Source organism: Syngnathus floridae, unplaced genomic scaffold (genome assembly GCF_059516105.1).
Source record: "Syngnathus floridae isolate MCC-2025c unplaced genomic scaffold, RoL_Sflo_1.0 HiC_scaffold_81, whole genome shotgun sequence".
Lineage (NCBI taxonomy): Eukaryota > Metazoa > Chordata > Actinopteri > Syngnathiformes > Syngnathidae > Syngnathus > Syngnathus floridae.
The window spans coordinates 112,614-139,164 of NW_028284110.1; the positions used below are offsets into that span (position 1 = coordinate 112,614).

Genomic DNA, 26,551 nt, shown 5'->3' on the forward strand with positions numbered 1-26,551 from the left:
GATCACTGATGACGATGTCCGGGGGAAAGGCGCAAGGAGCAATGTAAGGTGTTCTGGGACCTCGGGTTAAGGTTAGGGTTGCGAGGGACGCCTTACGTACGCTCACGCCCTCGGCCTCGCAGTAGATCTGCAAAGGGCTGAGGCCGTCTGGGAAACGGACTTGCAGAAACTTCAAGACGGGGGAGCGCCACTCCCTCTCCTGAAAGGCAGAGGCATGCATCCGTCCGTCCGTCCGTCCGTCCGTCCGTCACATCTCTGGCCTCAACACGCTTGTGCGAGTCTTCCCACCTCCAGCTCCAGGATGCGGAACTCAAGCAGTTCGTTTTGGTCTCGGATATCCTGGATGTGCTCTTTCAGACGCGCTTCTTCCGCCTCCATCCGCCTGACCTGAAAAGACAGTCAGACCTCATCTGCGGGGCTTCCCGACAGGTGTGACGCCAAGCGACTCCGCCCAGCGCCTTTCTTTCCGTCACCTTTTCGGCCAACTGCTGATTGCTCTGACGCAGCAGCTGCTTCTCCTCCACCCACTTGACATTCTAGAAGAGACAAACGCGTGGACAGCTTTGGAATGTTGTGTCATTTTCATCCACAAATTCTTTGGTTGACTGGAAAATGACATTTGCTTTTCTCCGCATTTTCCCAGCCACGTTCGGGGGGGGGGGGGGGGGGGGGGGTTGGTCCAGTAATGCCAGACGGATGAGTGACTGAAGAATGTAGCTATTTTGTCTGAGAAAAAGGTGTGCTCATTGATGAGCTTACCTGTCCTTGTTGCTTCAGCGCTGACTCCAGATCTGCTACTCTGCTTTGATAGTGACCCATTTCTACCATCAGCTTTTCTCTGGTCTGAAAGGAGGAGGAGGGAGGCTCCTCCTCCTCCTTTCAGACCAGAGAACACCCGAGGCTGGGTGAGAACGGGGAGGCTGCGACCCGGCCGGGGGTTGCGGGAAGGGGCGCCACCTTGATCTCCTTCTCGGCGTCGTAGTCCCCTTCGCTGGTCTGGGCTAGCAGAGCGTAGGCTCGTTGCAGCGCTTGATATTCTTGCGTCAGCTGGCGGTAGCGAAGCTCCGCCTCTTCATGCACACACCAATGCAACACAGCACTAGTACCAGAATCAGTCAGACCGGCGACAAAGCACCCGCGACGCAAAGACGAGTCCGATTCCAGGCTGAAGAGGAATGTTTGGTGCCAATACGCTGGCAGAAATGGCGGGCTACCTCTTCGGGTTCCGTGTCGGGGGTTCTGTCGGTGTGAAAAGACAAGGACGATCCGTCCGAGTCCACCAACACGTCTTCGTCGTAGCCGTAAAATGTTTCGATGACCTGCGGGCGCGGAAGCAAACATCTCTCTGAACAAACTGAAGCGACACCTCACGATGAATCGACGAGAGGAACGATAGCGAGAAAAAGGCCATTTCATCTTGCGCAACACCAAGCAGCCGCAAACAAACAGACTCACCTTGCAGGACCTCACGCTTTGTTCCTCCTCAGAGATTCTCGACGTCGGTATCGTAGCAGCAAATCTCTCTCCTGTCGACACAAATAATCCGCCTTTGAGATTCTTTGGATGCAAAGGGAACGAACGGCTCCGGCGCAGAAACAAACGCGACTCACAATGACATTTCTGACATGAGCTCCTGTCTCCAGAGCCTGAAAAACACGTCACCGGCGATGATTGGAGGGACGCTCGTCTTTTCCAAAAGTGACAACTACAGGGTGTGTCAGGGTTTTCCAGATTATCTTTATCGTATCATTGTGTTGCTTTGACTTTGACTGCGACCTGTAATAAATAATATTATTTATCCCTTATTTATCCCTATCGCTTATCCCTTCCTACACAAAGTCGTAAAACACCCCTTGCTATGTTTTGACTAGAGGTCAAGGGCTTCCTCTATTCAATCCACTCTTACACCCACCCTGTTTCTCTTAATTAAAATGCTCGTGCAGGAGCCGAGAGTCAGACTTCATTCGTACAACGGATGGACTCTCCACCTGCAGGTGTCCAAAAGAACTTACTTGTCTCCCGTGTGGTTCTTGCAAAATAAGTTGGAGCGAGCGCAACTCTAACAGGGTGCATTTTGCCACTAGCTGCCTACGGACAATGACGTCGCGCTCGCGGCTCATGGTTGACGGGCTGAGCAGCCGGGCAAGTCCGTCGTTTTCAGCGCACAGCGAGTGGCAAAGGCGCTGACAAAACGGGAGCTTTGAGCTGCTGAAAACGGCAAAACAAGTCTAAAGCGTGTTCAAACGCGTGCGCACAATGCTCCTGCTTGAAAGGTCGGAATTTAAGGGGCCAATTTTTTGGATGGCGGCCGCCGGCCAAGCTTTGGACGGAAAAGGTTTCCTGGCGACAGCGAGCGAGCGCGGCGCTGCCGTACGTGCACCGAGTCGCCTGCCTGAAGACCTTGGACAAGTCGTCGATGATGTGCCGCTGCTCCACAACTTGAAGGAACTCCATTTCACCGTCCTGCTGGCCGCAACCGCGGTCCAGGTCATTGAGCGAACTAGGCCTTCTCTGTGGAACACAAATGCAGTGGACTCTGTTGGCACGCCGCCGTTGTCCGCGTCGACTTACCAAGCTTGCCATCTCCTCGTTCTCCTGGGTGACAAAGCGCACTTTGTTTTCAAGGCGACACAGCACCAGCGAGAGTTCTTCATTCTTCCTGCTCAGGCGTTTGTTTTTGTACAGGAGTGGCAGAAACTGGCTTTCTGTTTCTCTCAGTCGCTTTAGCTGCAAGCATGAAGTGCGGGATGTGAAAGACGCACAACACGCGGGCCAGAACGTATCCATTCCTTTTGCATCGGTTTGAACGGAATCGTGGCTTTGGCTCCCAATAAAAGACATCTACCAGGCAACCGACTCGCCGCGCCGCTCAACTAATAAGCAAGCGCAATGGGTGCCTCGCTGGATGGCGCGCATCAAACGTAGCGCAAACCTTCAAGCGTGCCGTCAATAAATTACCAGTTCATTGCGCTCTTCAGAAAGCAGGGCGTTTCGATCCTCCAGTTTCCTGATGACTGCGCTGAGCTCAGCGATTTTCAGATGAAACCGTCGCGTGTCCCGATCCTCCTGAGACTGAAAACGCCCCGCAACACACACACACAAGCACTCGTTCAAAGTTCAAAACTGTTTTTGTGCTACCTTCCTCCAGCAACGAACTAAGTCATGCGTACTGCAAGTGTGTGATGAGGTGGCTTACGCAATGAAGAGGATTGCTAGTAGCGGCGTTGACCCCACTTCCAGGGTAGTTTAGGCCCGCCCTTTGGGAATCCCTCAGGGCAGCGATCTGCTGCTCGGCAGCCTGAGTCTGCAGCTGAAGGCGGTGGACGTGGCCGGCCCCAGGGCTTCATCCAAAACACTAACCGCTCTGTCTTTCAGCTTGATCTCATCCGTCTGGATGTACAAACGGGGAGCGCTCAGGCAGGCGGGCAAACTCATTTGCCAGAATTGTGACAAAAACAAAGAGAGCAACCGGCCAATTTTTTTCTTGAATCGACTAGAACACCTTTGCTGTGACAAAAGCGAAGCGAGCAACCGGACATTTTCTTCTTGTGAAATAGAATAGAATAGAATGACTTAGGTGTCATTGCACTGCAGGTATACAACGAAATTGGGAACATAGCCACGCACCGCGCATCTGATCAGTCCTACCAGTCGGCGGATCTCCCTCTCGCAGTCTCTCTTGGTTCGGCTCAGCTCCTCCCGATGCTGGTGATGAGCCGATCGGAGCTCGGCCGCTCGGGACTGCCAGGCCTGCTGGGCCGCTGCCAGGGCTTCTTCCGCGCTCCTGGTGGAGGCGACACCGCTCGGTCTCCCGACACCGCTGCGTCTCCTCCACCTCCGCCAGCAAAGCGCCCCCCCTCCTCACCTGAGCAGACATTGCGCCACACCGGGCCGTTGAGACCGCAACGGAGCGCCGCGACGCTTACTGGGGACAAGCTACACAATACGGTAGCGGCCGCATCGAAGCCCGACGTGGCGTGCGGATAGTCAGACACGGATAGAGCGGATCACCTTGTCCATGGAGCCGTCCCTCAGGCTGAGGACCAAGGCATTCAGTCGCTGGATCTCTCCATCTTTGATTTTGATCACTCTCATCAGCTCCATTTCATGCTGCCGCAGTAATGTCTCCCTGGTAATGGCTAACTCTTTCTGCTTCTCCTCATGGAGTTTGCTTTTGAGTTCCGTCATGGCGGCGGTGGCACGGTGGTGCTCCGCCCGCAGGTCCTGACTTCTCTCTCTCTCCAGACAGCTGACCTGACATGACTTAGACTTAGACAAACTTTATTGTCATCTTGTCTGCACATGGTGCATACAAAACGAAATTCCGTTGCATACGTCTTACAACAAAGTAGTGATATTGCAGTTGAATAGAAGTAACATACCCTATGAAAATATATATATATACATATATACTATATATATATATATATATATATATTAAAAATAAGTATAAAGTGCAGCAGTGATAATTATGCAATAGTGCAAGTAGGCAAAACAGTATTCAAGAGTGTGCAGAGGAATGCTAAACCATGTATTAAACTTCTATTTAAAGGGTTTATACAAGTTCAGTAAAGTTGGTAGTGCGAGATAGTGCAAGATAGAGGTCCGTAGTGTCATAAAGTACAGTTCTGTGAATGTGTGATGCAGAGTTCAGTTTAGAGCTCAACAGTTCTAGTGTTCAACAGTCTGATGACAGCAGGGAAAAAGCTGTTGCAGAACCTGGTGGACCTGCAGCGGATGCTGCAAACCTCTTCCCAGAGGGCAGCAGGGAGAACAGTCCATGGTGGGGGTGTGATGGGTCATTGATGATGTTACGGGCACGGGACATGCAGCGCTGAGATGAAATGTCCTGAATGGAGGGAAGAGGAGCCCCTATGATCCTCTCTGCTGTCCTCACCACTCTCCTCACGTTCTTCCAATCGGAGGCGGTGCAGCCTCCACACCACACAGAGAGACAGCTTGTCAGAATGCTCTCTATGGTGCTCCTGTAGAACGTCCTCATGATGGGTGGGGGCAGGTGGGCTCTCCTCATCCTCCGCAGGAAGTACAAGCGCTTCTGTGCCCTCTTGACCAGTGCCGTAGTGTTCATAGTCCAGGTGAGGTCTTCTGTGATGTGGACCCCCAGGAATTTGGTGGTGCTGACCACCTCCACAGCTGAGCTGTTGATGATCAGTGGAGCGTGGTGAGGCTGTTTTTTCCTGAAGTCGACGATGATTTCCTTCATCTTCTCCTCATTCAGGATCAGGCTGTTTTCTCTGCACCAGCCCACCAGCTGCTCCACCTCCTCTCTGTAGTCCAGGTCGTTGTTGTCTCTGATGAGCCCCACCACCGTTGTGTCGTCTGCTGACTTCACGATGTGATTGGTGGTGAACCTGAGGACGCAGTCGTGTGTCATCAGGGTGCACAGCAGGGGGCTCAGGACGCAGCCCTGAAGGGAGCCTGTGCTGAGGGTGATGACATCAGAGGTGTTCTGTCCGACCCGGACTGACTGAGGTCTGTTGGTGAGGAAGTCTAGCAGCCAGTTGCGAAGGGGGGTGTTGAAGCCCAGGTGTTCCAATTTTCCTACCAGATGCTGTGGGATGATGGTGTTAAACGCTGAGCTGAAGTCCAGGAACAGCCTCCGCACATGGGTGTTCTTCTCCTCCAGGTGAGCCAGGCTCAGGTGAAGAACGGAGGAGATGGCGTCCTGAGTGGAGCGGTTTTGCCGGTCGGCAAACTGGAACGGGTCAAATAATAGGGGGAGTCTGGAAACGATGTGACCTTTAAGCAGCCTTTCGAAGCACTTCATCATAACCGGAGTCAGTGCAACAGGCCGGTAATCATTAAATGAGGTGATTTGAGGTTTCTTCGGCACCGGAATGATGGAGGCAGTCTTAAAGCACGCCGGCACTGTGGCTTGGCCCAGCGAGGTGTTAAAAATGTCTGTGATGACCCCAGCCAGATGACTTGCACATTCCCTGAACACACGCCCAGGAATGTTGTCGGGGCCAGGGGCCTTACAGGGGTTGACTCTCCTCAGGGTCTTCAACACATCGGCGGAGTCAAGGCAGAGTACCTCCTCTTCCTGATGGGGGACAGTTTTAACTGCTGGAGTGCCGTTTAGTGCCTCGAACCTCCCAAAGAAGTTATTTAGACCATTTAGAAAGTCAGCATCAACTACACCCACCGGGGGGGGGGGAGGGTGAGTTGTAGTCTGTAATCGCCCGTATGCCTTGCCACATACTCCTGATGTTTTTGACGTCGTGGAAACGATCCTGAAATTTTCGACTGCGGTCTCGCTTCGCTATCCTGATGGCACGGTTCAAGTTGGCTCTCGCTGTCCTCAGTGTCTCCTTGTCGCCAGACTTGAAGGCAGAGTTCCGCGCTCGTAGCGTTTGACGTACCTCCTCAGTCATCCAGGGTCGTTGGTTGCCCCGGGTGATGATATTCTTAGTGGTGCTGACGTCCTCGGTGCATTTGTTGATGTAGGCTGACACAGTCATGGCACACGCATGTCTAATCTACATCGGGAAAACTGGGAGGGAGGGAGGCAGGCAGGGAGGCAGGCAGGGAGGCAGGCAGGGAGGCAGGCAGTGTCTGTCTGTTGAGGTTTTCACCTTGTTCTTCTCCTGCTGAAGTTCTAACTGGACGTCCATCAGTTTGGTTCTCAGCTCGTCATTGGCGGCCTGAAGGGCGTCCGTTCGCTCCGCCTTGGCCCGCCCTGCCGGAGCTCGTTTGGACATCTCTTACTCGAGTCTCGCCCGGTCGTCAGTCAGAGATCACAACATTTGTACCTGGAGAGCACAAACGCAGCGCTGTTTTCCACTGGCTTCGAACTCAACTTCAATCGGTACCGTAACTTACAACATCATAAACATAGAACTAGCTTGACTTATTCATTGAATAAATGCATTTGGTTCTTCAAAACTGCATCACGCAACATAGCGTGACCGAGACGGCCGTTATCCACCTGCGTGAAGTTATTTGGTGAAATGAATGAGATGTTTAAGACACCATCGTTCTGTCTCTATGTAGATGAAGGGAAATAATCGATTGCTGAAGGTCCAAAGGTGTTGTGATAAACAAATAAACATATTAGTGATTAGTGACATATTTGTGATAAACATATTAGGCAGGATAATCACATATGTTAACGTGACTGCCCACACTGTATTTATTTATGGTTATTTGTTAAATCGAGTACTGTTAGACATGAAATAGGAAGTGTTTAACATAAATGGAAGACGAAAGGGGTACTCACCATTGTAGCTCCTGCTGGTCAATGATACGAGCCTCTTCTTGCAGTGGAAAACATACAGCCAACAAACACCGTGGAACCTAAAGGAATGAAATTAAACATTAACATTTAGCCTCAACCAACATTCACAGATACAACGCAACGCAAACTACACAAACGTAAATCTTTTTAAACACAATGAGTTGTACTTACCGTGTACGCTCTAGACGGTCCACTTGCAAGCAGAAAATAAAGATATTTCTGTTGATAATCGTCGTGTTTGTATCCGGTGTCTCGCTCAAGGCCATTGCGCCCACAGATTTGAATTTTGGCGAGAGTTCAGCCTATTGACGTCATTTCCGCGGTGTAATACCCGCATATCTGAAACGGCAAAGTTAAGAGTAGAGTTAAATAAAGTTTTTAGTCAACGCAATAATTTACAACCGTTGACCAGTCGAAATAATCGTCGAAATTTGGCGTCTGTGGCTGGAAGCAGACGCCGAGTTCGACATTCCTCCCAAACGCCACACTCCCTCGCTTTTCAGGGCTAAAAAAAAACAGTTGTAATTACCTTGTACGCTCTAGACGGTCAAGTTGCAAGCTGAAAACAAAAATATTTGCCTTGTTAGTCATCGTGTTACTAACCGCTGTGTCTTGTTTGCCAGAACTGCCGCTTTCCTACTTCCTGTTGCAAGCCACGCCCACGGATTATAATTTTGCCGTGAGTTCCACCTATTGACGTCATGTCCGCGTCACATGACTGCGACGTAATATTATCTAAAACTGTTTGTGCGGTATTGTGTTGTTCTGTGCGGTATTGTGTTATTCTGTGCGGCGTCGTGTTGTTCTGTGCGGCGTCGTGTTGTTCAGTGCGACGTCGTGTTGTTCAGTGCGGCATGGTGTTGTTCAGTGCGGCATGGTGTTGTTCAGCGCGGCATGGTGTTGTTCAGTGCGGCATAATGTTGTTCAGTGCGGCATAATGTTGTTCAGTGCGGCATGGTGTTGTTCAGTGCGGCATGGTGTTGTTCAGTGCGGCATGGTGTTGTTCAGTGCGGCATAATGTTGTTCAGTGCGCCATAATGTTGTTCAGTGCGGCATGGTGTTGTTCAGTGCGGGATGGTGTTGTTCAGTGCAGGATGGTGTTGTTCAGTGCGGCATGGTGTTGTTCAATGCGGCATGGTGTTGTTCAGTGCGGGATGGTGTTGTTCAGTGCGGCATGGTGTTGTTCAGTGCGGCATGGTGTTGTTCAGTGCGGCATGGTGTTGTTCAGTGCGGCATGGTGTTGTTCAGTGCGGAATGGTGTTGTTCAGTGCGGCATGGTGTTGTTCAGTCCGGGATGGTGTTGTTCAATGCGGGATCGTGTTGTTCAGTGCGGGGTGGTGTTGTTCAGTGCGGGATGGTGTTGTTCAGTGCGGCATGGTGTTGTTCAATGCGGCATGGTGTTGTTCAGTGCGGGATGGTGTTGTTCATTGCGGCATGGTGTTGTTCAGTGCGGCATGGTGTTGTTCAGTGCGGCATGGTGTTGTTCAGTGCGGCATGGTGTTGTTCAGTGCGGCATAATGTTGTTCAGTGCGGCATGGTGTTGTTCAGTGCGGCATGGTGTTGTTCAGTGCAGGATGGTGTTGTTCAGTGCGGCATGGTGTTGTTCAATGCAGGATCGTGTTGTTCAGTGCAGCATAATGTTGTTCAGTGCAGCATGGTGTTGTTCAGTGCGGCATGGTGTTGTTCAATGCGGCATGGTGTTGTTCACTGCGGGATGGTGTTGTTCAATGCGGGATCGTGTTGTTCAGTGCGGCATAATGTTGTTCAGTGCAGCATGGTGTTGTTCAGTGCGGCATGGTGTTGTTCAGTGCGACATAATGTTGTTTAGTGCGGCATAATGTTGTTCAGTGCGGCATAATGTTGTTCAGTGCGGCATGGTGTTGTTCAGTGCGGCATGGTGTTGTTCAGTGCGGCATGGTGTTGTTCAGTGCAGGATGGTGTTGTTCAGTGCGGCATGGTGTTGTTTAATGCGGCATGGTGTTGTTCAGTGCGGGATGGTGTTGTTCAGTGCAGGATGGTGTTGTTCAGTGCGGCATGGTGTTGTTCAGTGCGGAATGGTGTTGTTCAGTGCGGCATGGTGTTGTTCAGTGCGGCATGGTGTTGTTCAGTGCAGGATGGTGTTGTTCAATGCGGGATCGTGTTGTTCAGTGCGGCATGGTGTTGTTCAGTGCGGCATGGTGTTGTTCAGTGCGGCATAATGTTGTTCAGTGCGGCATGGTGTTGTTCAGTGCGGCATGGTGTTGTTCAGTGCGGCATGGTGTTGTTCAGTGCGGCATGGTGTTGTTCAGTGCGGCATAATGTTGTCCAGTGCGCCATAATGTTGTTCAGTGCGGCATGGTGTTGTTTAGTGCGGGATGGTGTTGTTCAGTGCAGGATGGTGTTGTTCAGTGCGGCATGGTGTTGTTCAATGCGGCATGGTGTTGTTCAGTGCGGGATGGTGTTGTTCAGTGCGGCATGGTGTTGTTCAGTGCAGCATAATGTTGTTCAGTGCGGCATGGTGTTGTTCAGTGCGGCATGGTGTTGTTCAGTGCGGCATGGTGTTGTTCAGTGCGGCATGGTGTTGTTCAGTGCGGCATGGTGTTGTTCAGTGCGGCATGGTGTTGTTCAGTGCGGGATGGTGTTGTTCAATGCGGGATCGTGTTGTTCAGTGCGGGGTGGTGTTGTTCAGTGCAGGATGGTGTTGTTCAGTGCAGGATGGTGTTGTTCAGTGCGGCATGGTGTTGTTCAATGCAGGATCGTGTTGTTCAGTGCAGCATAATGTTGTTCAGTGCAGCATGGTGTTGTTCAGTGCGGCATGGTGTTGTTCAATGCGGCTTGGTGTTGTTCAGTGCGGGATGGTGTTGTTCAGTGCGGCATGGTGTTTTTCAGTGCGGCATAATGTTGTTCAGTGCGGCATGGTGTTGTTCAGTGCGGCATGGTGTTGTTCAGTGCGACATAATGTTGTTCAGTGCGGCATAATGTTGTTCAGTGCGGCATGGTGTTGTTCAGTGCGGCATGGTGTTGTTCAGTGCGGCATGGTGTTGTTCAGTGCGGCATGGTGTTGTTCAGTGCAGGATGGTGTTGTTCAGTGCAGGATGGTGTTGTTCAATGCGGCATGGTGTTGTTCAGTGCGGGATGGTGTTGTTCAGTGCAGGATGGTGTTGTTCAGTGCGGCATGGTGTTGTTCAGTGCGGAATGGTGTTGTTCAGTGCGGCATGGTGTTGTTCAGTGCGGCATGGTGTTGTTCAGTGCAGGATGGTGTTGTTCAATGCGGGATGGTGTTGTTCAGTGCGGGATGGTGTTGTTCAGTGCAGGATGGTGTTGTTCAGTGCGGCATGGTGTTGTTCAATGCGGCATGGTGTTGTTCAGTGCAGGATGGTGTTGTTCAGTGCGGCATGGTGTTGTTCAATGCGGCATGGTGTTGTTCAATGCGGCATGGTGTTGTTCAGTGCGGCATGGTGTTGTTCAGTGCGGCATGGTGTTGTTCAGTGCAGCGTAATGTTGTTCAGTGCGGCATGGTGTTGTTCAGTGCGGCATGGTGTTGTTCAGTGCGGCATGGTGTTGTTCAGTGCGGCATGGTGTTGCTCAGTGCGGCATGGTGTTGTTCAGTGCGGGATGGTGTTGTTCATTGCGGCATGGTGTTGTTCAGTGCGGCATGGTGTTGTTCAGTGCGGCATGGTGTTGTTCAGTGCGGCATAATGTTGTTCAGTGCGCCATAATGTTGTTCAGTGCGGCATGGTGTTGTTCAGTGCGGGATGGTGTTGTTCAGTGCAGGATGGTGTTGTTCAGTGCGGCATGGTGTTGTTCAATGCGGGATCGTGTTGTTCAGTGCGGCATGGTGTTGTTCAGTGCGGCATGGTGTTGTTCAGTGCGGCATGGTGTTGTTCAGTGCGGCATGGTGTTGTTCAGTGCGGCATAATGTTGTTCAGTGCGGCATAATGTTGTTCAGTGCGGCATAATGTTGTTCAGTGCGGCATAATGTTGTTCAGTGCGGCATAATGTTGTTCAGTGCGGGATGGTGTTGTTCATTGCGGCATGGTGTTGTTCAGTGCGGCATGGTGTTGTTCAGTGCGGCATGGTGTTGTTCAGTGCGGGATGGTGTTGTTCAGTGCAGGATGGTGTTGTTCAGTGCGGCATGGTGTTGTTCAGTGCGGCATGGTGTTGTTCATTTCGGCATAATGTTGTTCAGTGCGGCATAATGTTGTTTAGTGCGGCATGGTGTTGTTCAGTGCGGGATGGTGTTGTTCAGTGCGTTATAATGTTGTTCAGTGCGGCATGGTGTTGTTCAGTGCGGCATGGTGTTGTTCAGTGCGGCATGGTGTTGTTCAGTGCGGCATAATGTTGTTCAGTGCGGCATGGTGTTGTTCAGTGCGGGATGGTGTTGTTCAGTGCGGGATGGTGTTGTTCAGTGCGGCATGGTGTTCAATGCGGAATGGTGTTGTTCAGTGCAGGATGGTGTTGTTCAGTGCGGCATGGTGTTGTTCAGTGCGGCATAATGTTGTTTAGTGCGGCATGGTGTTGTTCAGTGCGGGATGGTGTTGTTCAGTGCGTTATAATGTTGTTCAGTGCGGCATGGTGTTGTTCAGTGCAGCGTAATGTTGTTCAGTGCGGCATGGTGTTGTTCAGTGCGGAATGGTGTTGTTCAGTGCGGCATGGTGTTGTTCAGTGCGGGATGGTGTTGTTCAGTGCGGCATGGTGTTGCTCAGTGCGGCATGGTGTTGTTCAGTGCGGGATGGTGTTGTTCATTGCGGCATGGTGTTGTTCAGTGCGGCATGGTGTTGTTCAGTGCGGCATGGTGTTGTTCAGTGCGGCATAATGTTGTTCATTGCGGGATGGTGTTGTTCAGTGCGGCATGGTGTTGTTCATTGCGGGATGGTGTTGTTCAGTGCAGGATGGTGTTGTTCAGTGCGGCATGGTGTTGTTCAATGCGGGATCGTGTTGTTCAGTGCGGCATGGTGTTGTTCAGTGCGGCATGGTGTTGTTCAGTGCGGCATGGTGTTGTTCAGTGCGGCATGGTGTTGTTCAGTGCGGCATAATGTTGTTCAGTGCGGCATAATGTTGTTCAGTGCGGCATAATGTTGTTCAGTGCGGCATAATGTTGTTCAGTGCGGCATAATGTTGTTCAGTGCGGGATGGTGTTGTTCATTGCGGCATGGTGTTGTTCAGTGCGGCATGGTGTTGTTCAGTGCGGCATGGTGTTGTTCAGTGCGGGATGGTGTTGTTCAGTGCAGGATGGTGTTGTTCAGTGCGGCATGGTGTTGTTCAGTGCGGCATGGTGTTGTTCATTTCGGCATAATGTTGTTCAGTGCGGCATAATGTTGTTTAGTGCGGCATGGTGTTGTTCAGTGCGGGATGGTGTTGTTCAGTGCGTTATAATGTTGTTCAGTGCGGCATGGTGTTGTTCAGTGCGGCATGGTGTTGTTCAGTGCGGCATGGTGTTGTTCAGTGCGGCGTAATGTTGTTCAGTGCGGCATAATGTTGTTCAGTGCGGCATGGTGTTGTTCAGTGCGGGATGGTGTTGTTCAGTGCGGGATGGTGTTGTTCAGTGCGGCATGGTGTTCAATGCGGAATGGTGTTGTTCAGTGCAGGATGGTGTTGTTCAGTGCGGCATGGTGTTGTTCAGTGCGGCATAATGTTGTTCAGTGCGGCATGGTGTTGTTCAGTGCGGCATGGTGTTGTTCAGTGCGGCATGGTGTTGTTCAGTGCGGCATAATGTTGTTCAGTGCGGCATGGTGTTGTTCAGTGCGGCATGGTGTTGTTCAGTGCGGCATAATGTTCAGTGCGGCATAATGTTGTTCAGTGCGGCATGGTGTTGTTCAGTGCGGGATGGTGTTGTTCAGTGCAGGATGGTGTTGTTCAGTGCGGCATGGTGTTCAGTGCGGGATGGTGTCTTTCAGTGCGGCATGGTGTCGTTCAGTGCGGCATGGTGTCTTTCAGTGCGGCATGGTGTCGTTCAGTGAGGCATGGTGTTGTTCAGTGCGGCATGGTGTTGTTTAGTGCGGCATGGTGTTGTTCAGTGCGGGATGGTGTTGTTCAGTGCGGCATGGTGTTCAGTGCGGCATGGTGTTGTTCAGTGCGGTATCGTGTTGTTCAGTGCGGTATCGTGTTTCTCAGTGCGGTATCGTGTTGTTCAGTGCAGTATCGTTGTGTTGTTCGTATTGTGTTTAACACTTAGCCTCTAACACTTAGCCTCTAACACTTAGCCTCTAGCATCTAGAAGGTAAATAAATAGGAAGGAAGGACTCACCGGTGACGTCTTCGCCCACGTCCAAGCGTTGTACTTTGTATTTTCATCCTTCTGACAGTGGAAAACATAGCCAACAAACACCGTGGAACCTAAACGAATGAAAGAAAACTATCATTTGGCCACAACCAACATTCACAGATACAACACAATGTGACGTGCGGGGTTGAGGTTAAAGGTTGAGTGAAGGGCCCTCGTTTTAAACTACTTTTTTGAAAAGGATTGGGAACAAGTAAGACGTATTTAATTTATTTAATGTATTATATTCTATTGTATTGTATTCTGTTGTATTCTTTTGGATTGTATTCACACTAACCCCACTAAAACTTCAGCCCACAAAAACTCGCCTCTGGCGCCTAGCCTCTGGCACTTAGCCTCTAACACTTAGCCTTTAACACTTAGCCTTTAACACTTAGCCTTTAACACTTAGCCTAGAAGGTGAATAAATAGGGTTAAAGGTTGAGTGAAGGGACCTCGTTTTAAACTACTTTTTTGTAAAGGAGTGGGAACAAGTAAGACGTATTTAATTTATTTAATGGGAAGTAGTAAGACTTATTAAATTTATTTAATCTACTTTTCTTCCCAGGCAAAATTTGATGTGCTGCAATTCCAAATTTCCAAAGTGAATGAAGGAATGAAGTCCTTTAAATTATGATTTTGTATAAATACTAGGCATTAACACAAAATCGACGGCACAAAATGGGCAGACTTTACTTGTTTGAAAAGGACTGGTTACAAGACAGACTTTTTTAATTTATTTAATGGGAAGAAGACTTATTTAGTTTAATTGATCTATTTTTGTTCCCTGCCAAAATTCGATTTGCTGCAATTCCAAATTTCCAAAGTGAATGAAGGAAAGAAGTCGTTTAAATTATGGTTTTGTTTAAATACTAGGCATAGACACAAAATCTACGGCACAAAATGGGCAGACTTTACTTGTTTGAAGAGGACTGGTTACAAGACAGACTTTTCTGATTTATTTAATGGGAAGAGGACTTATTTAGTTTATTTAATCTATTTTTGTTCCCTGGCAAAATTGGATTTGCTGAAATTGTATTTTGCCAAATCTCGATTTGAGACCTGATAGGAAGTATTAAACGCTTAGTTAAATCAATACAAGTTGGTAATAAGAGCGAGTAATGTTGGTTGAACCGATGAATGAAGGTTGAAAGCAATTTAAATTATGACTTTGTATAAATACTAGATATTAACAGAACATCTAGTGCGCAAAATGGGCAGAGTTTACTTGTTTGAGAAGGAGTGGCTTATTCAAAACTAAGATTTATGTAATCTGTTTGTTCCCAGGCAAAATTGGATGTGATGCAATTCCAAATTTCACCACATGATGGTGCCCAATTTTGACTTCATAGGACATATTAAACACTTAGCTTGTTATTATGTTCAAGGTAATCAGATTTGTTTATCATTCTAATGGCCTCTTCAAAACTATTCTGGATTACTACTTTGGATCTATTCTACATTACTTGGCAACAACATACTCTGTAACAGATTAGGCAGTATAATCACATATGTTAACTTGAGAGTGCCCACACTCAATCTACTTATCGTGATGTGTTAAATCAATTACTGTTAGACATTATTTGTCTGATAATCTACCAAATCTTTGAATTGAAGAATTTGTGATTTAATTAATAGCTTGTTCAGGGTACTCAGACTTGTATATAATTCTAATGGCCTTCTTTTGAAAACTATTCTGAATTACAACTTTGGATCTTATATTACTTTGCAACAATCTACTCCGTGACAGATTAGGCAGTATAATCACATATGTTAACTTCAGTGCCCACACTGTATTTATTTATGGTTATTTGTTAAATCAAGTACTGTTAGACATGAAATAGGAAGTGTTTAACATAAATGTTATGGCTACTCACCATTGTAGCTCGCTCCTGATCAATGATACGAGCCTCTTCTTGCAGTGGAAAACTTGCAGCCAACAAACACCGTGGAACCTAAAGGAATGAAATTAAACATTAACATTTCGCCTCGACCAATTTTCACACGTACAACGCAACGCGGCTACACTTCTGCTATTACAAACGTAAATCTCCTTAAACACAATGAGTGTTACTTACCGTGTACGCTCTAGACGGTCCAGTTGCAAGCAGAAAATAAAGATATTTCTGTTGATAATCGTCGCTGCTCAGTGGCTCACGGCCATCGCGCCAACAGATTTGAATTTTGGCGGAGGTTCGGGCAATTACGTCATATCCGCGGCATTTGACTGCGACGTAATACCCGCTTATCTGAAACGGCAGTTAAAAGTAGAGTTACATCAAGTTTTCTTGGAACCTAAACGAATGAAAGAAAACTATCATTTGGCCACAACCAACATTCACAGATACAACACAACGTGCGGGGTTGAGGTTAAAGATTGAGTGAAGGGCCCTCGTTTTAAACTACTGTTTTGAAAAGGAGTGGGAACAAGTAAGACGTATTTAATTTATTTAATGGGAAGTAGTAAGACTTATTAAATTTATTTAATCTACTTTTCTTCCCAGGCAAAATTTGATGTGCTGCAATTCCAAATTTCCAAAGTGAATGAAGGAATGAAGTCCTTTAAATTATGATTTTGTATAAATACTAGGCATTAACACAAAATCGACGGCACAAAATGGGCAGACTTTACTTGTTTGAAAAGGACTGGTTACAAGACAGACTTTTTTAATTTATTTAATGGGAAGAAGACTTATTTAGTTTAATTGATCTATTTTTGTTCCCTGCCAAAATTCGATTTGCTGCAATTCCAAATTTCCAAAGTGAATGAAGGAAAGAAGTCGTTTAAATTATGATTTTGTTTAAATACTAGGCATAGACACAAAATCTACGGCACAAAATGGGCAGACTTTACTTGTTTGAAGAGGACTGGTTACAAGACAGACTTTTCTGATTTATTTAATGGGAAGAGGACTTATTTAGTTTATTTAATCTATTTTTGTTCCCTGGCAAAATTGGATTTGCTGAAATTGTATTTTGCCAAATCTCGATTTGAGACCTGATAGGAAGTATTAAACGCTTAGTTAAATCAATACAAGTTGGTAATAAGAGCGAGTAATGTTGGTTGAACCGATGAATGAAGGTTGAAAGCAATTTAAATTATGACTTTGTATAAATACTAGATATTAACAGAACATCTACTGCGCAAAATGGGCAGAGTTTACTTGTTTGAGAAGGAGTGGCTTATTCAAAACTAAGATTTATGTAATCTGTTTGTTCCCAGGCAAAATTGGATGTGATGCAATTCCAAATTTCACCACATGATGGTGCCCAATTTTGACTTCATAGGACATATTAAACACTTAGCTTGTTATTATGTTCAAGGTAATCAGATTTGTTTATCATTCTAATGGCCTCTTCAAAACTATTCTGGATTACTACTTTGGATCTATTCTACATTACTTGGCAACAACATACTCTGTAACAGATTAGGCAGTATAATCACATATGTTAACTTGAGAGTGCCCACACTCAATCTACTTATCGTGATGTGTTAAATCAATTACTGTTAGACATTATTTGTCTGATAATCTACCAAATCTTTGAATTGAAGAATTTGTGATTTAATTAATAGCTTGTTCAGGGTAATCAGACTTGTATATAATTCTAATGGCCTTCTTTTGAAAACTATTCTGAATTACAACTTTGGATCTTATATTACTTTGCAACAATCTACTCGGTGACAGATTAGGCAGTATAATCACATATGTTAACTTCAGTGCCCACACTGTATTTATTTATGGTTATTTGTTAAATCAAGTACTGTTAGACATGAAATAGGAAGTGTTTAACATAAATGTTATGGCTACTCACCATTGTAGCTCGCTCCTGGTCAATGATATGAGCCTCTTCTTGCAGTGGAAAACTTGCAGCCAACAAACACCGTGGAACCTAAAGGAATGAAATTAAACATTAACATTTCGCCCGGACCAACATTCACACGTACAACGCAACGCGGCTACACTTCTGCTATTACAAACGTAAATCTCCTTAAACACAACGAGTGTTACTTACCGTGTACGCTCTAGGCAAAATTGGATGTGATGCAATTCCAAATCTATCTGAAACGGCAGTTAAAAGTAGAGTTACATCAAGTTTTCTTTTTTAATCAACACAATCATTTACAACCGTTGACCAGAAAGAATCGTCGAAATTCGACGTCCCCCACAAACGCCACGCTCACTCGCTTTTCAGGGCAACAAAAGTACTTCTTTTTAAAAACGATGAGTTGTACTTACCGTGTACGCTCTGGACGGTCCAGTTGCAAGCAGAAAATAAAACTATTTCTCTTGTTAGTCGTATGTTACCATCCGCTGTGTCTTTGTCAACATCGCCGCCATTTTCCTACTTCCTGCTGCGAGCCACGCCCACGGATTTAAATTTGGGCGGAAGCTCTTTCCATTGGCGTCGTTTTCGCGTATAGCAAATCCGATTGGTTGGGAAGGGGGCACGGTTATGCAGCCGAGGGGGTCCTGTGATCGGTGGGATGTAAAGTAGGCGTCGACGTCACGTCCGCGTCACGTGACCACGACGTGGCAGACTCATATAGCAACCGCTGTTTTGTTTAGTAGACTTACAGTTGTTATGCATTGACATAATGGCGCACACACCAAATAGATTTAAATAAATTAAATAATTCTTCTGCCCACTCTCTTTTAAACAAGTTAACTCTCCCCGCGGATTTGAATTCCGGCGAAAGTTACGCCCATCGACGTCACGTATGTCACGTGACCACGACGTGGCAGATGTCATATAGCAACCGCTGTTTTGTTTAGTAGATTTACAGTTGTTATGCATTGGCATAATGGTGTGCACTCAAAATAGATTTAAATAAATTAAATATTTCTTCTGCCTACTCCCTTTTAAACAAGTTAACTCTGCCCACGTCCATTGACGTCTTGTCTGCGTCACGTGACCACGACGTAGCGACGTCATATAGTAACCGCTGTTTTGACCAGTAGACTTAGTTATTATGCGTTGACATAATGGCGCACTGGTTAGCATGGCCACCTCTTAAGCATGATGATGCGGGTTCGACGCCTGATCAATGTTAGCATGGAGTGAGCTGAAGTGCATGGCGCTGAAGATTTGAATCTTTGAAATGCGCTGAGGTCTGACATATCAGGCAGAATGGTTTGCCATCACGTTCAACAAAAAATAGAAACTTTCCCACTCTGATTAAAACGTCCTGTGTTCATCTACGTATTTTCGTTTTGCTGTGCATCTTTTCCCTGCCATTTCGAGAGCCCAATTGACACTCATAGTTTAAAGAAATGTGTTTGCCCATCCTACTTTGTGGAATTTCACCACATGCGCTTTTGACCAAAATACCAAATTGAACTCAAGTGAAGCCAACACGCACAACCCCCCCCCCCCCCCCCCACACACACACACACACACACAAATGTTGATATGAACATAAAAGAGCCGCATGCGGTTCGGGAGTTGCGGCTTGGCCAAACCTGTACTATACAACTTTATTTGTATAAAATTTTCACAACAGCTGTCACACAAACAAAGCGGGAAAAACCGAAGACGTGCGTGTTCCGCCCACGCTGGATTTATTTGCACCTTTGAAAAGACACCGTATTGCCGCAGATGTGGCAAAGAGTACTTTTGGGCATCTGAGACGGAAGGATGTCCAAAGCATCACGTCACCTGCTCTGGTAGGCATGGTGGTGGGACGTTGAGGTCAACCGCTTTGGGGTTGGCTGAATCTTTGATCGCAGGATGCCACACACTTGAAGACAGAAGCAGAAAAGCAGAGCTAAATGCAAAATGTACTCACCGGTGACTCCAATTTTTTTCCCCCCTGAAGAAACAGCTGGACGGGTGGCCCCGGCTGGCCAGTGGGACTCTTGTTATTCTGACCCTTTTTAGTGCGCGTTTGGGGCAACAACCGTTTTTTGTGGCGCTCTCTTCTGGTTCAAAAGTGCCCTGCATGTGAATTTGCTTTTCCTGCCTTCTGATTGGATGAGCGCCGGTGTGACGCGGTGCCTCTGTCACCGTGGCGGGGGGTATACGTTGGCATCGGAGCGTCTGCCAACGTCTGAGACCGGCTGGCAGTGTATCGGAGGTGTCGAGTGCGGTGCCGCTGGAGCTCACTCACCAGCTGGTGTTAGGGCCACAGAATGAAGGCCAAGGAGAAGAATAGAAAGAGAAACAGAAACTTCTCCTCCAATTGTTTGATTTGTCTCTTCTGAGCTTCGATGAATTCTTTCAGCTCTTTGTTCCTCTAGGACGGACAAATGGAAAGTGGCATTCAAAAGCCAGTAAGCGTGCAAGTAAGTGCCGGGCTGGCTTTGGGCCCTTACCTGTTGCGCGCTGTGCAGCAGATCCATTCTCTCTTGGAGGATGCAAGCGTCGCGCTCCCTCAACTCGCACATCAGGGCTCGCTTCCATTGGTCCACGGCGCTCCTAAGCTCTTCTCTCTGATCCGCCGTCAGCACGTCATTCACGCCAGCGTGGCTGGCTTTTTCGCCGTCCGTGGCGGGGCAGTCCCGCTGCGGTAGCGCCTCGTACAACATGGCCTCCAGCTCCAGGATCCTCTGGGCCGCAATCCTCGTCCATCAGTGGTCCGGCGGGAGATTTGAGGGCGGCTTACCTTATGAGCCTGGTCCATGGAACACTTCCTGAAGTCCAACTCTTCATCCAGGTAGCCCTTCTGCTTGCAGAACATATCCTAGCACAGCTCAAGGTCAGAATTGTTGGGGCACATTGCCGGAGTTCCCCTTGGCTGATGTCGCGTGTCTGTCTACCTTCTCACTTTCAATGTCCAACATCTTCTGTTGAAGTGCTGACTTGGTCACTTTGATGTATTCTAACCACTGAGGAAAGGCTGCTGTCACATAAGCAGAATGCGAGAGCGTGCGTGGACGTGCGCGTTACCTTCTCGGCTAGGGTGAGAAGGGTCCTGGCGTGAATCACGACCACCTGCTCCTCGTTGGTGAGATTCTGCAAGAGCCCAAAGGCACAGCGTCAACAAGCTTCTTTCAGCGCAAAGCCTTCCAAAAGTCACATTTGAGCCGCCGAGTCTCGTGGAGTGCGAACATAAGGAGTTCGACATACACTTACGGCGTTATAGCCCAGGATGTCCAGCTTCTTCATCAGATCACTGATGACGATGTCCGGGGGAAAGGCGCAAGGAGCAATGTAAGGTGTTCTGGGACCTCGGGTTAAGGTTAGGGTTGCGAGGGACGCCTTACGTACGCTCACGCCCTCGGCCTCGCAGTAGATCTGCAAAGGGCTGAGGCCGTCTGGGAAACGGACTTGCAGAAACTTCAAGACGGGGGAGCGCCACTCCCTCTCCTGAAAGGCAGAGGCATGCATCCGTCCGTCCGTCCGTCCGTCCGTCCGTCACATCTCTGGCCTCAACACGCTTGTGCGAGTCTTCCCACCTCCAGCTCCAGGATGCGGAACTCAAGCAGTTCGTTTTGGTCTCGGATATCCTGGATGTGCTCTTTCAGACGCGCTTCTTCCGCCTCCATCCGCCTGACCTGAAAAGACAGTCAGACCTCATCTGCGGGGCTTCCCGACAGGTGTGACGCCAAGCGACTCCGCCCAGCGCCTTTCTTTCCGTCACCTTTTCGGCCAACTGCTGATTGCTCTGACGCAGCAGCTGCTTCTCCTCCACCCACTTGACATTCTAGAAGAGACAAACGCGTGGACAGCTTTGGAATGTTGTGTCATTTTCATCCACAAATTCTTTGGTTGACTGGAAAATGACATTTGCTTTTCTCCGCATTTTCCCAGCCACGTTCGGGGGGGGGGGGGGGGGGGGGGGTTGGTCCAGTAATGCCAGACGGATGAGTGACTGAAGAATGTAGCTATTTTGTCTGAGAAAAAGGTGTGCTCATTGATGAGCTTACCTGTCCTTGTTGCTTCAGCGCTGACTCCAGATCTGCTACTCTGCTTTGATAGTGACCCATTTCTACCATCAGCTTTTCTCTGGTCTGAAAGGAGGAGGAGGGAGGCTCCTCCTCCTCCTTTCAGACCAGAGAACACCCGAGGCTGGGTGAGAACGGGGAGGCTGCGACCCGGCCGGGGGTTGCGGGAAGGGGCGCCACCTTGATCTCCTTCTCGGCGTCGTAGTCCCCTTCGCTGGTCTGGGCTAGCAGAGCGTAGGCTCGTTGCAGCGCTTGATATTCTTGCGTCAGCTGGCGGTAGCGAAGCTCCGCCTCTTCATGCACACACCAATGCAACACAGCACTAGTACCAGAATCAGTCAGACCGGCGACAAAGCACCCGCGACGCAAAGACGAGTCCGATTCCAGGCTGAAGAGGAATGTTTGGTGCCAATACGCTGGCAGAAATGGCGGGCTACCTCTTCGGGTTCCGTGTCGGGGGTTCTGTCGGTGTGAAAAGACAAGGACGATCCGTCCGAGTCCACCAACACGTCTTCGTCGTAGCCGTAAAATGTTTCGATGACCTGCGGGCGCGGAAGCAAACATCTCTCTGAACAAACTGAAGCGACACCTCACGATGAATCGACGAGAGGAACGATAGCGAGAAAAAGGCCATTTCATCTTGCGCAACACCAAGCAGCCGCAAACAAACAGACTCACCTTGCAGGACCTCACGCTTTGTTCCTCCTCAGAGATTCTCGACGTCGGTATCGTAGCAGCAAATCTCTCTCCTGTCGACACAAATAATCCGCCTTTGAGATTCTTTGGATGCAAAGGGAACGAACGGCTCCGGCGCAGAAACAAACGCGACTCACAATGACATTTCTGACATGAGCTCCTGTCTCCAGAGCCTGAAAAACACGTCACCGGCGATGATTGGAGGGACGCTCGTCTTTTCCAAAAGTGACAACTACAGGGTGTGTCAGGGTTTTCCAGATTATCTTTATCGTATCATTGTGTTGCTTTGACTTTGACTGCGACCTGTAATAAATAATATTATTTATCCCTTATTTATCCCTATCGCTTATCCCTTCCTACACAAAGTCGTAAAACACCCCTTGCTATGTTTTGACTAGAGGTCAAGGGCTTCCTCTATTCAATCCACTCTTACACCCACCCTGTTTCTCTTAATTAAAATGCTCGTGCAGGAGCCGAGAGTCAGACTTCATTCGTACAACGGATGGACTCTCCACCTGCAGGTGTCCAAAAGAACTTACTTGTCTCCCGTGTGGTTCTTGCAAAATAAGTTGGAGCGAGCGCAACTCTAACAGGGTGCATTTTGCCACTAGCTGCCTACGGACAATGACGTCGCGCTCGCGGCTCATGGTTGACGGGCTGAGCAGCCGGGCAAGTCCGTCGTTTTCAGCGCACAGCGAGTGGCAAAGGCGCTGACAAAACGGGAGCTTTGAGCTGCTGAAAACGGCAAAACAAGTCTAAAGCGTGTTCAAACGCGTGCGCACAATGCTCCTGCTTGAAAGGTCGGAATTTAAGGGGCCAATTTTTTGGATGGCGGCCGCCGGCCAAGCTTTGGACGGAAAAGGTTTCCTGGCGACAGCGAGCGAGCGCGGCGCTGCCGTACGTGCACCGAGTCGCCTGCCTGAAGACCTTGGACAAGTCGTCGATGATGTGCCGCTGCTCCACAACTTGAAGGAACTCCATTTCACCGTCCTGCTGGCCGCAACCGCGGTCCAGGTCATTGAGCGAACTAGGCCTTCTCTGTGGAACACAAATGCAGTGGACTCTGTTGGCACGCCGCCGTTGTCCGCGTCGACTTACCAAGCTTGCCATCTCCTCGTTCTCCTGGGTGACAAAGCGCACTTTGTTTTCAAGGCGACACAGCACCAGCGAGAGTTCTTCATTCTTCCTGCTCAGGCGTTTGTTTTTGTACAGGAGTGGCAGAAACTGGCTTTCTGTTTCTCTCAGTCGCTTTAGCTGCAAGCATGAAGTGCGGGATGTGAAAGACGCACAACACGCGGGCCAGAACGTATCCATTCCTTTTGCATCGGTTTGAACGGAATCGTGGCTTTGGCTCCCAATAAAAGACATCTACCAGGCAACCGACTCGCCGCGCCGCTCAACTAATAAGCAAGCGCAATGGGTGCCTCGCTGGATGGCGCGCATCAAACGTAGCGCAAACCTTCAAGCGTGCCGTCAATAAATTACCAGTTCATTGCGCTCTTCAGAAAGCAGGGCGTTTCGATCCTCCAGTTTCCTGATGACTGCGCTGAGCTCAGCGATTTTCAGATGAAACCGTCGCGTGTCCCGATCCTCCTGAGACTGAAAACGCCCCGCAACACACACACACAAGCACTCGTTCAAAGTTCAAAACTGTTTTTGTGCTACCTTCCTCCAGCAACGAACTAAGTCATGCGTACTGCAAGTGTGTGATGAGGTGGCTTACGCAATGAAGAGGATTGCTAGTAGCGGCGTTGACCCCACTTCCAGGGTAGTTTAGGCCCGCCCTTTGGGAATCCCTCAGGGCAGCGATCTGCTGCTCGGCAGCCTGAGTCTGCAGCTGAAGGCGGTGGACGTGGCCGGCCCCAGGGCTTCATCCAAAACACTAACCGCTCTGTCTTTCAGCTTGATCTCATCCGTCTGGATGTACAAACGGGGAGCGCTCAGGCAGGCGGGCAAACTCATTTGCCAGAATTGTGACAAAAACAAAGAGAGCAACCGGCCAATTTTTTTCTTGAATCGACTAGAACACCTTTGCTGTGACAAAAGCGAAGCGAGCAACCGGACATTTTCTTCTTGTGAAATAGAATAGAATAGAATGACTTAGGTGTCATTGCACTGCAGGTATACAACGAAATTGGGAACATAGCCACGCACCGCGCATCTGATCAGTCCTACCAGTCGGCGGATCTCCCTCTCGCAGTCTCTCTTGGTTCGGCTCAGCTCCTCCCGATGCTGGTGATGAGCCGATCGGAGCTCGGCCGCTCGGGACTGCCAGGCCTGCTGGGCCGCTGCCAGGGCTTCTTCCGCGCTCCTGGTGGAGGCGACACCGCTCGGTCTCCCGACACCGCTGCGTCTCCTCCACCTCCGCCAGCAAAGCGCCCCCCCTCCTCACCTGAGCAGACATTGCGCCACACCGGGCCGTTGAGACCGCAACGGAGCGCCGCGACGCTTACTGGGGACAAGCTACACAATACGGTAGCGGCCGCATCGAAGCCCGACGTGGCGTGCGGATAGTCAGACACGGATAGAGCGGATCACCTTGTCCATGGAGCCGTCCCTCAGGCTGAGGACCAAGGCATTCAGTCGCTGGATCTCTCCATCTTTGATTTTGATCACTCTCATCAGCTCCATTTCATGCTGCCGCAGTAATGTCTCCCTGGTAATGGCTAACTCTTTCTGCTTCTCCTCATGGAGTTTGCTTTTGAGTTCCGTCATGGCGGCGGTGGCACGGTGGTGCTCCGCCCGCAGGTCCTGACTTCTCTCTCTCTCCAGACAGCTGACCTGACATGACTTAGACTTAGACAAACTTTATTGTCATCTTGTCTGCACATGGTGCATACAAAACGAAATTCCGTTGCATACGTCTTACAACAAAGTAGTGATATTGCAGTTGAATAGAAGTAACATACCCTATGAAAATATATATATATACATATATACTATATATATATATATATATATATATTAAAAATAAGTATAAAGTGCAGCAGTGATAATTATGCAATAGTGCAAGTAGGCAAAACAGTATTCAAGAGTGTGCAGAGGAATGCTAAACCATGTATTAAACTTCTATTTAAAGGGTTTATACAAGTTCAGTAAAGTTGGTAGTGCGAGATAGTGCAAGATAGAGGTCCGTAGTGTCATAAAGTACAGTTCTGTGAATGTGTGATGCAGAGTTCAGTTTAGAGCTCAACAGTTCTAGTGTTCAACAGTCTGATGACAGCAGGGAAAAAGCTGTTGCAGAACCTGGTGGACCTGCAGCGGATGCTGCAAACCTCTTCCCAGAGGGCAGCAGGGAGAACAGTCCATGGTGGGGGTGTGATGGGTCATTGATGATGTTACGGGCACGGGACATGCAGCGCTGAGATGAAATGTCCTGAATGGAGGGAAGAGGAGCCCCTATGATCCTCTCTGCTGTCCTCACCACTCTCCTCACGTTCTTCCAATCGGAGGCGGTGCAGCCTCCACACCACACAGAGAGACAGCTTGTCAGAATGCTCTCTATGGTGCTCCTGTAGAACGTCCTCATGATGGGTGGGGGCAGGTGGGCTCTCCTCATCCTCCGCAGGAAGTACAAGCGCTTCTGTGCCCTCTTGACCAGTGCCGTAGTGTTCATAGTCCAGGTGAGGTCTTCTGTGATGTGGACCCCCAGGAATTTGGTGGTGCTGACCACCTCCACAGCTGAGCTGTTGATGATCAGTGGAGCGTGGTGAGGCTGTTTTTTCCTGAAGTCGACGATGATTTCCTTCATCTTCTCCTCATTCAGGATCAGGCTGTTTTCTCTGCACCAGCCCACCAGCTGCTCCACCTCCTCTCTGTAGTCCAGGTCGTTGTTGTCTCTGATGAGCCCCACCACCGTTGTGTCGTCTGCTGACTTCACGATGTGATTGGTGGTGAACCTGAGGACGCAGTCGTGTGTCATCAGGGTGCACAGCAGGGGGCTCAGGACGCAGCCCTGAAGGGAGCCTGTGCTGAGGGTGATGACATCAGAGGTGTTCTGTCCGACCCGGACTGACTGAGGTCTGTTGGTGAGGAAGTCTAGCAGCCAGTTGCGAAGGGGGGTGTTGAAGCCCAGGTGTTCCAATTTTCCTACCAGATGCTGTGGGATGATGGTGTTAAACGCTGAGCTGAAGTCCAGGAACAGCCTCCGCACATGGGTGTTCTTCTCCTCCAGGTGAGCCAGGCTCAGGTGAAGAACGGAGGAGATGGCGTCCTGAGTGGAGCGGTTTTGCCGGTCGGCAAACTGGAACGGGTCAAATAATAGGGGGAGTCTGGAAACGATGTGACCTTTAAGCAGCCTTTCGAAGCACTTCATCATAACCGGAGTCAGTGCAACAGGCCGGTAATCATTAAATGAGGTGATTTGAGGTTTCTTCGGCACCGGAATGATGGAGGCAGTCTTAAAGCACGCCGGCACTGTGGCTTGGCCCAGCGAGGTGTTAAAAATGTCTGTGATGACCCCAGCCAGAT

General features: G+C 49.0%; 2 protein-coding genes and 2 long non-coding RNA genes across 6 annotated transcripts; all 4 read right to left on the bottom strand.

The window, feature by feature from the left end:
• Positions 1-261: 261 nt before the first annotated feature.
• Positions 262-877, bottom strand: LOC148377851 (janus kinase and microtubule-interacting protein 3-like). The gene is made up of 3 exons (XM_088368116.1): positions 760-877; positions 474-536; positions 262-387 (listed from the first exon to the last, which is right to left on the bottom strand). The coding sequence occupies exons 1-3, from the start codon at positions 826-828 to the stop codon at positions 262-264; spliced, it is 258 nt and encodes an 85-aa protein (XP_088224242.1). The 5' UTR covers positions 829-877.
• A 24-nt stretch (positions 878-901) lies between these two features.
• Positions 902-2,712, bottom strand: LOC148377852 (uncharacterized). Of its 2 annotated transcripts, none has more exons than XR_015856383.1 (4): positions 2,572-2,712; positions 1,456-1,526; positions 1,215-1,319; positions 902-1,070 (listed from the first exon to the last, which is right to left on the bottom strand). It is a non-coding gene; the product is annotated as an uncharacterized LOC148377852 (long non-coding RNA). The 2 variants fall into 2 exon arrangements; XR_015856382.1 differs by lacking the exon at positions 2,572-2,712 and adding an exon at positions 1,611-1,756.
• An 18,157-nt stretch (positions 2,713-20,869) lies between these two features.
• Positions 20,870-21,485, bottom strand: LOC148377853 (janus kinase and microtubule-interacting protein 3-like). The gene is made up of 3 exons (XM_088368118.1): positions 21,368-21,485; positions 21,082-21,144; positions 20,870-20,995 (listed from the first exon to the last, which is right to left on the bottom strand). The coding sequence occupies exons 1-3, from the start codon at positions 21,434-21,436 to the stop codon at positions 20,870-20,872; spliced, it is 258 nt and encodes an 85-aa protein (XP_088224244.1). The 5' UTR covers positions 21,437-21,485.
• Positions 21,486-21,509: 24 nt separating this feature from the next.
• LOC148377854 (uncharacterized) lies at positions 21,510-23,320 on the bottom strand. 2 transcript variants are annotated; one of them, XR_015856381.1, is made up of 4 exons: positions 23,180-23,320; positions 22,064-22,134; positions 21,823-21,927; positions 21,510-21,678 (listed from the first exon to the last, which is right to left on the bottom strand). It is a non-coding gene; the product is annotated as an uncharacterized LOC148377854 (long non-coding RNA). The 2 variants fall into 2 exon arrangements; XR_015856380.1 differs by lacking the exon at positions 23,180-23,320 and adding an exon at positions 22,219-22,364.
• Positions 23,321-26,551: the final 3,231 nt, after the last annotated feature.